Raw genomic sequence first — 15499 nt, forward strand, 5'->3', positions numbered from 1 at the left:
CAATAAAGCCGGCAGCTAGCGGTCCGGCAGGGTTCCGTCGATGTCCCAGGACTCCCAACTTTAGTTCGTTGGCCGAGCCCAACTCTTGAGTACTGAGCCTTGACACCAGTTAATTTTACATTGTTCACTAAGCATACCTGGTAATCTGATAATCAGCTTCGCGGCGCCTCTTTGGACTCAGAATGTGCTCTCGCTACGGTGGGTGTGCTCATAGGTGGGGCACATCACAGCACGGCGTGACGAAGAAATGACCAGTGCACTCTTTCTAGCAGCGCCGTGCGCCCCGACAACCTCAAGACGTCGCGGTAGCTCACACCACTCGTTACTCGGACATTCGACTAGACGTATCTACTGTCACACATAGAAATTACCGCATCACCCCAGCTCACTTTCGCCTTACCTCATATAATACACTTGACCAGAATTAAAAGTTCTTATCTCGCTTAAATTTATCTACTTCTCCTTTCGACTCTCAAAACGTTCTCCTTGGAACTCGAAAGCCACCTCTCAATACTCACCAAATGTGTATGTTCCTGAGGGGCTGGTACGTGCACAGCGAGTAGCAAAAATCCGCATTGGCTCGATCGGAAGATGAAGTTAAGCTAATTCGGAAAACGGCAGAGTGTAGGAAAAAAGCCACTTTTAAGGGAGCGGCAAGTTACGAGAAGAACGGAGAGGAAGCGGACTGACTGGATGAAATGGTTCAATATACTATATTTATAGGCGGCTCGCCAGAACTTTCCCGCCGTCCTTTGTGATTACCCGTGGACACCTCATGCATGATTACGATGGCGCAAATCGCGCGATGCCATCGACGATCTCAGCAGGTGAGTTTTCGCGGTTGCAGATCTGGAATGAATCTGAGACCGTCGCTTGAGGTCCCTAAGAAACCTCGGCTTCAAACGAGGTACCATTGGCAAATGGAAGCGAAGCTTCTTTTGAAACCGTGATTCTTTATTCGGCCGTTTCCGTAACTGATGACGACATGCATTATATGCATTGGTAAAGCTGCCAGACTTACAAGTCCTCCAGAGGTCGTGTTTCCTTTAGAAATTTCTTGACGCCAAGTCAGATCTTTTCTATGTTCCCCTCGCAACCTACCTCTAATCAATTAGTGCAAACTTGGATGGTATGTGATATCGGAAAGTATCTTAAATCCTTATAGAACACCCACGATAGAGGCAAGGGCACCAATTCAGCCGCCCTCGATGGTGAGGGGAGTCAGGCATATAAATTATCCAGTTATATGGTGAGTTTGTGTTCATCCTATAGTTTGAGATAGATCCAGAAACGGACAGGTTCATGGATTGGGACTCTATCCCCCAATCGCGTTCTTTGCTCACCGCTTCCAACCTAAGTATGTATCTTTACCCACCCCGCGGTGAAAGCCTATCGCATCTTCGAGCTGTCCGTCAACTAGGGTTGCCTTTACTCCAGAAAATCAGCATTCATATCGGAGATAGCGACCCGCCTGGAGATGCGACACTCGGGCCCCAAATCATACCGAAACTCTTCTTAGGTTTGCCTTTACTGAGCTTCAAACTACCAGATGCATTCTATCATTGACCTCCGTCACAATTTTTACATGAAATTTCCCGATCCTATGTCTATTTGATTAATGGAAAAATCTCTGGAGTCTGGACGCCATAGTTCATTCTGTGGTAACATTGAAGGCAGGGGCTGGTCATTGTAACCTGAATTGTCACACATCAAACTCAATACTTTGTGGCTGAATCCGATTTTCCGGGGCGAGACGTCCTGGTGTTCACTTTTTTTACCGCTCTTCGCCTTAAATTTGAAATATTATGCCGAAACGGGGATGGCCACAGTTTCACGCAAGTCATCAATCTCCCGTAGTTTCGTCAAGTCACCGTGGCATTTCGCTCTCTCGCGCTTCTCGCATCCACAAGCTGAACACACGTTGTATCACCTTTCGCACATTTTGCGAACCCCAACCCATTTTTATGTACTTAGTCCTGTCCTCGGACTCAACCTCACAATAATGTACTATTGTGCGAATCCAGAGGTTGTTTGCAGGTAGAGTCTCCACTGCGAGAACTGCCCAATACTTGTGTCTGCATATTTTTTCATGGACTCCAAGAGCAAGTTCGTTGTGCGGCGTCACATTCTCCGGAAAAATAATAATCTGGAAGTTGCTGTCGTACGACCTTATATCTCACAGATATATTCCTCATTATAAGTGGAGAAAACCTATATTGATACGCTATCTTGTGTGTTAGTAGAGAGCTCTCAGTGCAGAAACGCGAATTGATGGCAGGGGCGGAACCCTAACCCTATAACGGCACAAGCCGGTCGTTGTAGCCATTCTCAATCCGTACCACTACCATATACCCATCATACGCCCGTATATGCTAGGCTTGGCCATTCGCAGGCCCTCTGCGAGGACAACCCACTTTTTTGTCGGGCAAACAGCACGTCCCTGCCCTGCCCTGCACGCTTCAGCTTCGTTTTCCTCTAGTTCACCGAGGTCAACATTAAAAAGTCATCATTACAAGGCCGTCGCCCGAGATGAGCGCCCCATAATTCTGACGGAAAACAAATGCATGAAAGTGAGGACGTGGGACCTTTTGAAAGGACCTGTCGAGGCTTTGGCCCTCATACGCGCCGTTGAACAAAAGTATGGACCTGTAGAGAGTTTCATTTTTCAAAAAGTATGTCAGGCTGGATTTTGATTCTTCACTGGTTTACATGGCATTAAAAGTCGAGTTTATAGGATTTCAACTATCCAAATCTGTACCAGACTTATGTTCGCATTAATTTCCGGGACGTCGAGTCGCTTGAACGTGTACCAGAGGGTACAGAAACGATACACCTGCGTGCGCCTAAATTTGAGGCTAGGCGACCCGGTGGTGTTGGCTTAGATGAGATACAGTCTCTCATGACTGAGGATCCGGAGTTCCTCACGGCTGACCAAGTCAGTGAAATGTCCTCGCAGGAACGGTCGATCGACTTTCGTGTAAACCGTGCAGGTATGTCCGTGCTATATTATCGTTCGTCACACTTGATTGTATATAATGTTCTCTCCTTCACAGCTACTGCCACCTCTAGAAGGTCTCCTTACCCACGCGTGTATCCCTCGAAAGCATCTCTTACGGGCTATGAAATGCTGGAATGGGGTGGATTCTATCCAATGAAGCCTATTGACTCAACGCGCCCCATTACCAACAAAGAACTCACCGAAGAAACCCTGGACCACGTTCATATGCGGGCAGTACTGAGAGATTGGGCGAGATATCTGAACGTACGAAACCCGTACGAGGTGTACCCCGAAGAACCGATTTTGGACGAAGGTCAGGAAAAGGCGTCAGAGTCAAGTTTAGACGAGAAGGATGGGATAATAGAGGACCTTCCGTCTATGCTTGATGAGTGGTCGGCCTCTGACGTTTCAAAACCCAATCCTGAACGCGATGTCATCAAAGAGATCTTGGATATGGAGGATATTGATTTAACGGGGACTAAGGTTGAGGGGATACGAGGGCCTGACATGATGACAGGCACTCCACAGTCAGGCTCGGCTCCCTCGATGTCCCCCGACTCGATTTCCCAATCTCACGATCCTCAACGCGAGCAAGAGCCTCCACTTACCACGCTCTCTGATCCACCCCCACAATCTGACTCTCCCACAGTAACATCTGAAGTCAGTATTCAAGAGCAGCAGGCGAAACAATTGAAACGCGAGATTCAAAGAGCACGGGAGGCACAATTACTGGAGGCGAAAAAGCTTGGAGAAATGGTGAGGTCGAGGTCTACGGAGAACCCGCCGAACTTGAAAGGTCCAAAAACCAAGTCCAAAAAGGGAACCAAGAAGGTGAAGCCAGTGAAAAAGCTCGGGAACAAACAACCCGCCGAGCCTAAAACACATTTTGGGAAGCTCTTCCATAAAATACAGAGTATATTCAAAGCGTCGTAGTGGGTAGGAGATATACAACAATTTAAGTACTTATGAACAAGTAATAATATAATGTGGATAGGGGCTAAACTATTTGGATTTGTTTGGTTCTAAGCAGGCGGGGCCTCCGCCGAGGAATTTGGACACGCCAAGTACCCCCTCAAGACTCTGAACGGCGCCGGCACTCTTCAAGACAAAAAATGGGTTCTACTAGGTGAGATATGACCTTTCAATGTCTGAACGGATGTGCGATGGAGTGTACGGGACACGGGCGAGCTGGATGGGATCGAAACAAGGTGGATGATGCTGGTGCTTTGCCTTGAAATTCAACTCGCTGGAATATCTACGATCTGTGTTCACCCTTGCTCGCGTCTTGCTGCCCAATTGTTCCTATGCCGCACTGTGTCATTTCCCCCTACACATGGACCATGGATGACTGATACGAGATCATCTTTTATATTTCAGATTGTACAGCAAAGGCCGTGTTCTGGGACACAAGCGGGCCAAACGTAACTCGAGGCCTAACACTTCGCTGATACAAATCGAGGGCGTTGCAACAAAAGAAGACGCTCAATTCTACCTTGGAAAGGTTCGTGAAGCAGAACGTCTAAGTATCACCAAACTAACGAAGGCTGATATACCGCTAGCGCATCGCATACGTCTACAAGGCCAAGCGGGAGATCCAGGGCTCAAAAGTCCGTGTTATCTGGGGGTGGGTTTGGGATACTTTGAAAATTGGGATATCTAGGCTGACGGGACGCGGCATGCAGACGAATTACCCGACCACACGGCTCATCAGGCGTCGTCAAGTCAAAGTTCCGCTCCAACCTTCCTCCCCGTGCATTCGGTGCCAGTGTCCGAGTGGTGAGTTTTACAGCGTCGGGAATAGTAATTGAGAAAGTAATCAAGTTTGTGACAGATGCTTTATCCCTCGAACATTTAAATTCTTCTATACGCAATACACACATGCCCTCTTCTCCCACTTCGTACTGTATGATGCAATATGACATGTTTGCATGCGTCGCCCCTATGATATCTAAAAATTCTATGAGATGTGTTGATTTCAGGGAGATGGGCTGCCTGTGAAGGTCCGAGACCGGTGCATTACGGTAGCCGGAAATGTCCCATGCTCCGAGTCCCGTCCGCATATATATCAGTTCAACTAGCTCCTCTTGACTACCACGCCTGATGTTGTCTCTTGCGAACCAAACTCCACGAATAATCCGTGCGGCGCTGGCGTCGCCAGTTGTCAATGGGCGGAGGGCAGCCAGTCGTATGTATGACGTCGTTCGAGATTCTTTCCTTGTCTGACCTTCTACCCCAGAGTTTGCCAAATTCAACTGGGAAGTGAGCATTGATCCTATGAGAACCTTTTCGAACACATTTCTAAGTCATTCGGTTATAGGATCCGCTGAACCTCGAATCTCAATTGACGGCGGAGGAGATTGCCATTCGGTACGTGCATATCCTGTGCGTCCTAGAAGATGCGTTGACCGACTTCTCTCTTAGTGATACTGCCCATGAATACTGCCAGGTATGTTCTCGCTTATAACGGCAATCAAATCTGCGACCTCATTCATTTGGTAGGAGAAACTTATGCCTCGAGTACTGCACCAATGGAGGACCGAAGGTGCCGTTCCTTGTATTTCTTTCGCGTGTCGCGTTCGTTTCTGACCAGGTAATACTAATAGAATTTGACCATACTCTTATCCCAGAGATGGGCCAGGTCGGGTTATTGGGGCCTACTATCAAGGGTTATGGGTGTGCTGGTGTGAGCGATGTCGCGTATGGTCTTATTGCACGCGAGTTTGAGCGGTATGTTTCTCTCCTCCTACCAGAGCATATTTACAGACATGTTGATCAAAAACTTAGAGTTGATTCTGGATATCGTTCAACGTCTTCCGTACAGTCTTCACTTGTGATGCATCCCATTCATGAATTCGGTTCAGAGGCTCAGAAGGAAAAGTATCTGCCTCGCTTGGGTATGTTTCTCTTTGTCTAATCTATGACCTCGCTTGCGAACCATAATATACAGCAAAAGGAGAGATCATTGGAGCATTTGTATGTCTATTGCACTGAACTAGCACCGAGTATTGAATGGACCTTTAGGGCTTGACCGAACCTGACCATGGATCCGATCCGGGGGGCATGGAGACGACCGCTGAAGAAGTCGATGGTGGTTTTATCGTCAATGGTAGCAAAACTTGGATTTCCAACTCACCTGTCGCGTTTGTCTCTATTCTCCCCTCCGTCGTGACATAATTATTGATTCTAATGTAGCGACGTGTTTGTTATCTGGGCTAAATGCAAGTGGGATAACCGCATTCGTGGCTTTCTTCTGGAAAAGGTTATAAGAAAGAACTTGTCGACAATACCGTTACTCATGAACGCTTTGACAGGGAGCCAAGGGTCTTACAGCACCTCCTATCAAAAACAAAATCGCTCTCCGTGTATCTCTCACCGGCTCTGTATTCATGGACAACGTGAGAGTAGGCCAGGACTCGCTTCTTCCTGGTTCTAAAGGTCTAGGATCTGCCTTCGCATGCCTCAACTCTGCTCGGTAGGTCATTTCCCATCGCCCCAACAAGGTCAGCGTGGCTCATTTTCTCAAGTTACGGTATCTCCTGGGGTGTTATGGGCGCACTCGAAGATTGTCTTGACCGCACTCGCGACTATGCTCTTCAACGCAAACAATTCGGTCGCCCCATTGCTTCTTTCCAATTGATCCAGAAAAAGCTTGCGGATGCTCAAACCGAGATTGCGCTTGGCTTGCAAGCAAGTTTGCAAGTGGGTAAGTTGAAGGGTGAAGGAAAGCTGGCGCCGGAGATGATCAATTTGATCAAGAGGAATAATTGTGGTAAGGCGTTGCAGCAGAGTCGAGCTTTGTTGGATGTTTTCGGTGGCAATGCTTGTGCCGATGAGTAAGTTGATCGCCCCTCGTTGTGATATCAGAAGAAAACTAATGCTTGGACCTAATCAGGTACCATGTTGGAAGGCATGCTGCCAACTTGCAAGTAACGAATACCTATGAGGGTACAAATGTAGGCCATTTACAGGCCATGCCAGCAAGACAGAAATGCTGATATCTTGACTTTAGGACATTCACGCCCTTGTTCTGGGGAAAGCTATAACCGATATACCCGCATTCGCCAACTAGTCCATCACCCATCGATCAATTCACGAAATGCACGGCAGTGGTTTGACTCGATCATTGCTACTATTGGCAAACTTTGAAAGCGTGGGGAGCCAAATGAATAAACGGACTAGAGAAGTATCCTTTAGATACAGAGTGAACTGTACAATAAATAAGCAGGTGGTGCTATCTATCGTGGGGCAGAATAAACGGGCAGCCTTTCAGAAGCTGGAATTGTAAGTCCTGGGGCTGGATCTCGTTGCCGTATCGCCCTCGGACAATACAGGACAGGGTTGACCAGACGAGTGGTGCAACAAGTGCGGGGATGTCCAAATACATGGTACAGATGGATGGTTGAATGCATCATGCTGTGGGAGGTTGGTAATGATGGATGTTGTGGATGCGCATGAGGGTTGGCGTTGGATGATGGCATGGAACAACTCGGTGCTCAAGGCTTGTGCCACTCACGACCGCAAGTACACAGTGAATTTCGGGCATCTGAGGTGATCTAGCCTCGTTTTCGACAGGTTTTTCCTACAGTAATCTTTAACACTGGTCAAAAACGCGTTCTTGTAAAAACACTCACGTGGAGATTTGAGGACGGTCGTGTTCCGCACAAGTTGTGCCTTTTGTCTGAGTCTGCAACTCCTCCTCAGCTCGGGTGGTTCGCTCAGAACCGACATATCTTCGATTTCTTCCATCTTCAATATCACCTCATGGCATGTGTCCACTCTAATCACTTTCTTCAATCCGATCTGATATTCCTCCCTCGAATATTCTCTCATCTCCACTCGACCCTCACTCGGGTATAAAGGCACGCTTTCACCATAGACGCGTCTAAAGGAACGCATAATGCTCTGTTTCCGTCGTCCATGGATCTTCTTAATCTGTCGAAAAGATATAAATGATTATTTGATCATAAATTTAATTCATCAGACGTACAGCTGCTAGGCGCCGAAGTTGTTCCACGGGGAATTTCCCCAACTCCTTTTTATCAATGATCTGTACGGCTTGTTCTCGTAAAGCTTTGTGATGCTTGATTTTCTCGGCTGGTCGATCCTGAGAGATGGTGTCGAGCCTGGATTTGTTTCCACAAGATCGAAGTTTGTAAGGGTGAGTGGCTGTCCTAACGTCTTCCTTGAATTGACGAACAGTCCGTTTAGGAGGCATATAAGGAGAGGCAGAGAGAAAGCGGACGAGTAGCTCAGATGATACCAAGTGGTGGGTATTGAACTTGGAGGTACTGAAATAATTGTCGGAAGTTCAGCGGAATGTGAATATCAGGATAAGCCGCCCGACTGTTGATCAAAACCTGGGTTTGTTTGAAGCACGCGGCGGGTAGGTAGGCCTGCAGGTCATACAACCAACACATCCAAATAAGCCCGGCCCGGAACCACTGTTATCATCAATTACTTTACAAGTCATAGATCTATTAGTATCTCTGGAACACAGGTCTTTGGCGACGATATCTCCCCTGGTGACGACACACCCATCTACAAGCTAAACATAGCTGATATCAGCGAGTTTCAAGTCGTAGATGGATTAAAAATACTCACAGCTGTGCTTTGACGGGAACTCCTTTGGCAGCTTGTCGTTTTCATAAATAGGTATCTCGACTCCAAACTTTTCTACCATTTTTTTCACGAGTTCCTGTCTGCTCTTCATCATAGGTCCATGCGCAACACCTCGAGCCTGTTTTGTTGTCAGTTGATCAGATTCGCGAGGAGATTGAATGAGATGATCACTCACGCGAGCCAACTTGAATAGATCTTTCCATCCCATGGCACCCAATTCATCTTTGGTAATACAACGCACAATCGGATTGTGTACCTCTGGGACTGTAGTGCAGGCACTTTCCACAGTCAGAGGAGTGACGCCTTGCTCGATATTGGGTTGAGACGCCAACTTGATGTCGTGATGGTGGTCAGTGTTCTGAGGCTCGGGCGATGCAGGTTCTTCCGTCTGAAGCTGGTCTGGCTGCTGCGTAACGTCGCATTTGACGACACCATCTAGCGACGTCTGAGGGCATGATGCCTCAGCGTTCTTATGGCCATCCCGCGGTTCAACGAATGGACCAAAGGGTTGATCCTGGTCGAGTTGGGGTGGGGATATACATTCCGGAACGTCAAGCTCGTTCAAGCATTCAAAATATGCCATCTCCGCTGGAGGGATCCATTCACCAGAACGTATCAAGTATGCAGTCCCAATCCGAAAAATGTCGTCAAACATTTCTTTCAGACTTTCCTTCGGTGCTTCGGGTCGAAATACTGGTTGCGGTCGGGGTTTGTATGATAAGAGGGTGGCGCATTGACAAGAGGGAGTTGGAGGTAGCTGGCGCCTGGTCGATCCGCAATTATGAGAAAGTGACATATTGGACTTGACACGAGTAGTGGTAAAATGTAAGGAGGAGAGAGAAAGATGAAGTGGTTTATGGGCTGTGGACATGGGAAATCATTTTGAATGCTGTTGAGCTGCCACTGAGACCTCTCTTATTGTTTGACGCTGAACACAAAAGCTGTGATCGGAATTGGATATCCCAGGTAGTCAAATGCTGCAAGTGAAGCTCAAAAGAGTTCTGGCGAGTGAGGCGAGGAAGGATCAGTTCGAAAGATTGTTGCGGAATTTGACTGTCAAAAATCACACTTCGCCTTCCAGGCAACGTTTCGGGGTATGGACCGTGTGGTCCCCGACGCGGAAGGAGAACTCTCATCTAAATTAATGATACTGAACAGAACTCACTGCGTTGTGGGCCCTGCACCTCAAGTCAAGGTCCGACTTCATCGTTTACGCCAAGTTTTGGGGAAACTCAGTGCGCGCGGAGTGAGAATCCCCGATTGATAGTGATTGATAGTGCCATTTTACCGGTTAGGGAGAATTAAAGTCGGCGCAGACAGATGTTTGATATATTTGATATCGATCTCACTTTATAAATATCACTGCCACCACTACATACATCTGGATTTTGCCGTGATGGGATAGAACAATGCAACCACGAAGCATTTATCTGCACGACTTTATTGGGAAAAAAGCACGATCACCTTCTTGATTCGGATGTTAATTCTCTTCCACGCGAAACGTCGGCGAGCTTCTAAATCGTGAGGTGGCCTGCCAGATCTTGTGGGCGCAGCTACGTATCGTTATGGTCTTCAGGAACGAAACGGCTACCCCAAACCACCACGTTGCTATTTATCGCTCAAGCCGTGTTAATTATTGCACGTATCTGTGCACACTGATTCACGGCATATTGCAGCTGAATTAGAGGACACATTTCCGTCTTTCCGAACTATATTTAGTGGAGGTTATATGGTAGTACTTGGGTCTTGTGGGCGTAGCATGGGAGGCAATCCCAGAACTAACCACGATGCTGTTCATGACTCTGGACATGGTACACGGTGTGCCATACACCAGGCCATGGAATACTAGAGGGTAACTTTCCGAATTATATTTAGTTGTGGCGAATTGACCTGATACTTAAAGCCTGAAGGACAATGAAAGAAGTACCAAGAGGTACAACACCCCGGCAACCGTCCCTTCTTTAGTGCGATTTTGGCTCCTCGCAACTTCAGCCATTGTCGAGTATACAACACTCGGATTTACTCTGATGGGTGGCAACGCTAGCAAAAGGTAATGTCGGAGGGAACATGGGTATTGTTACAAAACTTATGTGGCGATTGGAACAAGTAGGAATGTTTCTATGGTAAGATTACAAGACTTTGACGTCCACAAATCCCGAAGGAAAGCGTTAATGGAAGACTTCGATACTATATACCAGGTTGGTTTATTTCCACAGCCTTAGGCAACGACCTTACAATCTGCCGCAGAAGAATCATCGTGATAAGCGAAGTCCTCCTCCTCTTATTCATTCCGGGGCACGGAATGGAAGGACTGCAGTGCTCAACCTCCACGGCGAATTGACTGGGATATCAGGGCCAGAACCGTTCCCCAGGTTTCCAACACGACGGAACGAACGGGATGACCAGGAACGTCATCGACAAGAGGTATCTGTGCCCCGTCGAACACCAGAAATCCGACGGACTCAGAAACCAGTATTCATCGAGCCCAAGTCTCGTTCTAGAGAGAACCACCCGCCTCAACTTCGACCGGGGTATAAACCTGACCGTCGTTCTCATCATGACCGTTCTGAAGTACAGCCGCAATTGGAACGAGATTCAGGATTTCGAGTAGAAATCAAAATTCATGACCACCGTTCCCATCGCCCTAGAGACCTGGAGTATCCGACCTCACAGCGGCATGGACAAAGGGAAGGGGACCAAACCAAGAAATTGTCGGCTGAGAGGACCAGCCCTGCAGAAAGACATTCTGGCCGACCTCACCGTACGCAACGGGTTGGTTTTGAGGGAACTGTACATCCTTCGCCGAAGCCACACCGTCATGAGATGAAAGACAATGTCCAGTCAACCTCGAAGAAAGTCGTCAGGAAATCTTCGCAGCACCAACTCAAATTACACTCGAAAGATCCTTATGCCACTTTCGAGCAAGAACCAAGAGCTAAGTACCGCTACCCAACGATCGGTGTATTGAATGTTTATGGTGAGTCTTCGTATCTTTCCTTGCGGTTTCCGTCGATAACTGGATGCCAGTGTGATCGAATTTATTCGTTTTTAAACAAATGCGGAATGAGGAAATAAACGGTGATGATGTGATGTGATCTATGAATATTATGAAGTAACGTAGCGAGTCCGAACCAATAACTTCTAGCTTGTTAAACCCAATATTATCCCTGTAATAAAAATTCTTTTTTAAACCATAATCTAATCATCAGGAATCGGCATGCTTAAGCAATGCCCACCCCTGGTAGTGTCGTCATTTCTGTCGAAGCAGCCTCGTATGAAGGTGGTGTCTCTCCCGATTCTGTCTGCTGACCCGAAACTAGCCTCTCGAACAAAGTATTTGCAATCATTAGGTCATGTTGATTTTGAGTGTGTCTCCTCAAGGAGGCCATCAGCGCAGGGTTCACCGGTTGATCATCCGTAGCGGATACATGGGAATCTATGGATTCACGAGAGGATACACGTGAAAGACCTGTTTGGCGGTGATTATGAATGTGGTCAGGTTGACTGAGAACGCGAGTGCGGCAAGGACAGTTGAGGCCGACGGGTTCGACAGGGTTAAGTCCTTCAGAGTATCGGGGAAGAGACGTCCACTCGGGATTGCAGCGACACTGAGACGTAGAGTATGATGTATTAGCAATTAATTACTCTGGAGAGACCCCGTAGAACTCACCGAAAGTATGTGTACTGGCGCTCGTACGACGACATCGAAAAGCTTTCTTCTTCCATAACTATCGAGAACGGTATCATCTCCCCTTTGCATTCTCATGACGATCTTCAATGAATGAGTGACTACCATATTCGCCAGTTTATTCTTATTCGTTGGTCTCAGCGTTTTGCATGATTGGGGGAGCTTCAGATCCAAGGCGAAAGTCCACGGTCCCGGCCCCATCAAATTTGATGCCATCTGAGAAATATCATCCTCGCTCTTCAGTTGAGAAGAAAGACGAGAGTAAATGGGCGAGTTTCGGAATGCTTCTGATTCGTCGGATTCGAGAGGAAGTATGGGCATTGCTGACTTAACCGGCCCACGAAGACCTAGAAGCTCAAAGCGCCTAACGGGAGAGGCGAATACGGCCTTGCGCATATTGTTGAGATATTCGACGTGCTCTGCGCTAAGAGAAGTATTCTGCACCTGTAATCAAGTGTGGAGCGCTTACCCTCCAGAAATACATTGATTCGATACACCTTGGCTTTTGTCAGAGGCAGCATGGTAAAAGTTATTGGCATCGATCCGCCGATAGCGAAGCTTCTGCCAGCAACAGAAATAAGATATTGCAGTTGTTGATCCCAGTGACGTTCAATAGTAATATTCTCGTTTTCCTCAGTATCATCCTCCGTTGGATAAGCGATCACAACAACGTCATGTCCGGCGGTATACTTCGTTCGAAATGCGCCTGGTCGATGTACGTGGGCCTGTAGACGCCAACTAACAAAGCCATAATCACAGTGCATCGATGGGGGAGCGTCCGCTGGTATTTGAAATGATATGGGGTATGTGTAGACACCTTGATTTAATATCAGTAATTTGGAAGAAGAAAACTCTGAGGATTTTGAAGCTGACCTTTCTTGAATTCTTTCCAGTCCCTATCTTCCGTCTTGTGCTCGGCATCAAGTCTCAGCATTTCTCCGACCTTATTGAGCAGATGCTCCTTGTGATGTTTCGTTTTTGCCCTTGTGTTGTCTAATTCGGTAGGTTGGGAGTTTGAATTTGCAAAGTGTTCCCGAGTGCTCATCTCCAGTGTACGGCCCCTTGCTCCGAATCCATGACCGCGATCTCTCGAACTTTCCCTAGAACGCGTGAGGATTGGCATGGCGTCTCTAATCACATGGGAGACGGATGACAACGTGAATCGGCTGTGATGCTTTCGCCTTCCGCGAATTTCATGATCATCTGGATGTGGAGATCCTGTTCGAGGGGTATGACTCCCATGATGAGTACCTTGAGTCGATTCAATGTGTCGGCGATTTGTTTCGGAAACGCCGTCCGTACTCGGCTGCCGCGAAAGAGGGTGAGCAAAGCGGAAAGAAGGGAAAGACGATGTTCGGGAAGAAATGTTTGTGGTACTATCTGATAACGATTGAATCAGTTAAAGGGGCTGAGGGTTGTGCCCCTAGAGCTTACTCGAAAGATTACGGCCGTGAAAGCTATCTGAGTTCCTGCTGAGGGTCGTACGGAAATCATCCGAACTTTGAGCAGGGCTTGGATTCCGCGTCAAAGAGTAGGGAGTTGGTACTGGGGAAGGAACTTGGCTGGATGAAGAGTACGAAGGAGAAAGTGTATAAAGAGGAGAGTACGGAGGTGAATAAGGAGGGACATGGGGAAGCTGTTCCTCGAAATGTGAGATAGGCTGGGATTGGTGGTGAGATGTATCCACGCTAGCATTGCGAGCTCGACGCCGATAATTCGAGGGGCTGTTACTCGAGATATGATTTCCTTCGCTCTCGTGGTCGGCATTGGATGAATGTTGACGAAGGCTAGAGTGCAGTTCCTCCCAAGAGTCGTCATGGTCATGATCTGGAGTACCAGGTAATCCAGGCCCAACTGAAGCCGGCCTTCGAGAATGGATTTTTCCGGCTTTGAAGTAGGTTGTAGAAGCACGGTAAAAGGAATGCTGTTCCGTTACAACTGACGCAGCCCCTGGATCGGATAGATGAATATCATTAGCCTTTGTAAGATGATGCAAAATGAGATGTTTGTCAACCTTCCGGAATGGATATTTCGCTCTTCCCTATAAGCTCAATGTCTATGCCCGAGATTCTAGTAGGCTTTGCAATGTTGAGAATCAAGAGACCACGGAGGACCGAACTTCTGTTGCCGGGGTGTGCATGGTCGTGGATAGTACCGTCAGAACGCAAAAAGACTGCAGCTTCGGTGAGGCGGATTGTCAGCGAGTTCTTTCCTTTGGGCGCCAAGTCCTTGTCCAATGAATCACTCATTGGATTCAGCTAGCTGCGGAATACTGCTGTTGCTGGGCGAATGGCCTGTGGCCCAGGGGACCTTGGGGGCTATATGAAGACAATTGACCTGGACTTCCGCCGGCTTGTCTATTATCTCTCCCAAATGTTCTTCTCACGGTGAACAAATTGTCGTCGGCTTTCCACATACGCGGACCGCACGCTCCGACCCCTTGCCCTCAGGCAATATGTTTTTTCCCGCCGGTTATAACGAGCGCGATGAGTTCCTTCCATTGCACCGCCTCTGTATAAGAATAGACATGGATCACATTGTCGGAGCTTGTCGGGTTGTCGTCGGGTTGTCATCGGCTTGTGATTCTGCATATTTAATCACGCAACCGGGGATGTAAGGAACCAGGATTGTGCAGCATTCAGCCCGAGTCATTTTTTAGCCTTAAGTACATACTGCATCCGCCTAACGAGGAGCAAATGCCGAATTCTTAGAGCACATGTCCGTGACTTCTAGATGCTCGTTGTCTGGCTTATATTGCAACCCGCGTTTGGCGGTCAGGTCTGGGAGGTACATGCTGAATAGTTCCGTGTTATCAGGAATGAGAAGCCTCTTGGAACACCCTTGGAACACCCTTGCCTTTCTCAACGCAATCAGAACACAGTACCTATGTACCGCCGAAGATATCTCCGACCCTAGGGTTGGATGACATAGGTTGATCCCTGGGCCCTAGTCTCACCTCTCAAAGACAATTGTAGCTAGCATATTTATTTTTACACACTATAGTGCACCGCGCATCGGTTTCGAGCTTCGCGTAACAAACTCAGATTCATAAACAAAAACAAGAAAACAAAACAAAGAAGCCTGGGAAATACATTTGTCCACCATCCACTAGCGTTACTTCCTTTCATTCTGCTTTCATTCCTCCATTTTTCTCAAATATGTGCTAATGGAGGTAGTCGGCGTCACCCAGACAC

At 47.6% G+C, this 15499-nt stretch overlaps 6 protein-coding genes across 6 annotated transcripts; 4 read left to right on the forward strand and 2 right to left on the reverse strand.

The window, feature by feature from the left end:
• Window positions 1–2339: 2339 nt before the first annotated feature.
• Window positions 2340–4003, forward strand: AGABI2DRAFT_136309 (hypothetical protein). Its single transcript, XM_006461203.1, has 3 exons — window positions 2340–2672; window positions 2735–2990; window positions 3054–4003. The coding sequence occupies exons 1-3, from the start codon at window positions 2565–2567 to the stop codon at window positions 3929–3931; spliced, it is 1242 nt and encodes a 413-aa protein (XP_006461266.1). The 5' UTR covers window positions 2340–2564; the 3' UTR covers window positions 3932–4003.
• Window positions 4004–4110: 107 nt separating this feature from the next.
• AGABI2DRAFT_151050 (hypothetical protein) lies at window positions 4111–4853 on the forward strand (the record flags this gene model as incomplete). Its single annotated transcript, XM_006461204.1, has 5 exons — window positions 4111–4124; window positions 4376–4499; window positions 4558–4622; window positions 4681–4774; window positions 4830–4853. 5 exons carry the CDS (start codon window positions 4111–4113, stop codon window positions 4851–4853), a joined length of 321 nt encoding a protein of 106 aa, XP_006461267.1.
• Window positions 4854–5052: 199 nt separating this feature from the next.
• AGABI2DRAFT_192796 (glutaryl-CoA dehydrogenase) lies at window positions 5053–7577 on the forward strand. Its single transcript, XM_006461205.1, has 14 exons — window positions 5053–5183; window positions 5235–5257; window positions 5316–5365; window positions 5420–5444; window positions 5498–5540; window positions 5602–5725; window positions 5783–5892; window positions 5946–5971; window positions 6020–6138; window positions 6191–6257; window positions 6310–6470; window positions 6523–6831; window positions 6891–6951; window positions 7008–7577. Exons 1-14 carry the CDS (start codon window positions 5099–5101, stop codon window positions 7065–7067), a joined length of 1263 nt encoding a protein of 420 aa, XP_006461268.1. The 5' UTR covers window positions 5053–5098; the 3' UTR covers window positions 7068–7577.
• A 317-nt stretch (window positions 7578–7894) lies between these two features.
• Window positions 7895–8285, reverse strand: AGABI2DRAFT_192798 (hypothetical protein; the record flags this gene model as incomplete). The annotated part of the gene is made up of 2 exons (XM_006461206.1): window positions 7895–7930; window positions 7986–8285. A coding segment is annotated over one exon (295 nt), but the record flags the coding sequence as incomplete, so codon positions are not given.
• Window positions 8286–10404: 2119 nt separating this feature from the next.
• Window positions 10405–11692, forward strand: AGABI2DRAFT_118174 (hypothetical protein; the record flags this gene model as incomplete). Its single annotated transcript, XM_006461207.1, has 4 exons — window positions 10405–10469; window positions 10521–10667; window positions 10728–10815; window positions 10865–11692. The coding sequence occupies 4 exons, from the start codon at window positions 10405–10407 to the stop codon at window positions 11690–11692; spliced, it is 1128 nt and encodes a 375-aa protein (XP_006461270.1).
• Window positions 11693–11838: 146 nt separating this feature from the next.
• Window positions 11839–14554, reverse strand: AGABI2DRAFT_185545 (hypothetical protein; the record flags this gene model as incomplete). The annotated part of the gene is made up of 6 exons (XM_006461208.1): window positions 11839–12225; window positions 12288–12724; window positions 12775–13122; window positions 13179–13556; window positions 13740–14255; window positions 14320–14554. The coding sequence occupies 6 exons, from the start codon at window positions 14552–14554 to the stop codon at window positions 11839–11841; spliced, it is 2301 nt and encodes a 766-aa protein (XP_006461271.1).
• Between the last annotated feature and the right edge of the window lie 945 nt (window positions 14555–15499).

This window comes from Agaricus bisporus, assembly GCF_000300575.1.
Source record: "Agaricus bisporus var. bisporus H97 unplaced genomic scaffold AGABI2scaffold_5, whole genome shotgun sequence".
Classification (NCBI taxonomy): Eukaryota; Fungi; Basidiomycota; class Agaricomycetes; order Agaricales; family Agaricaceae; genus Agaricus; species Agaricus bisporus.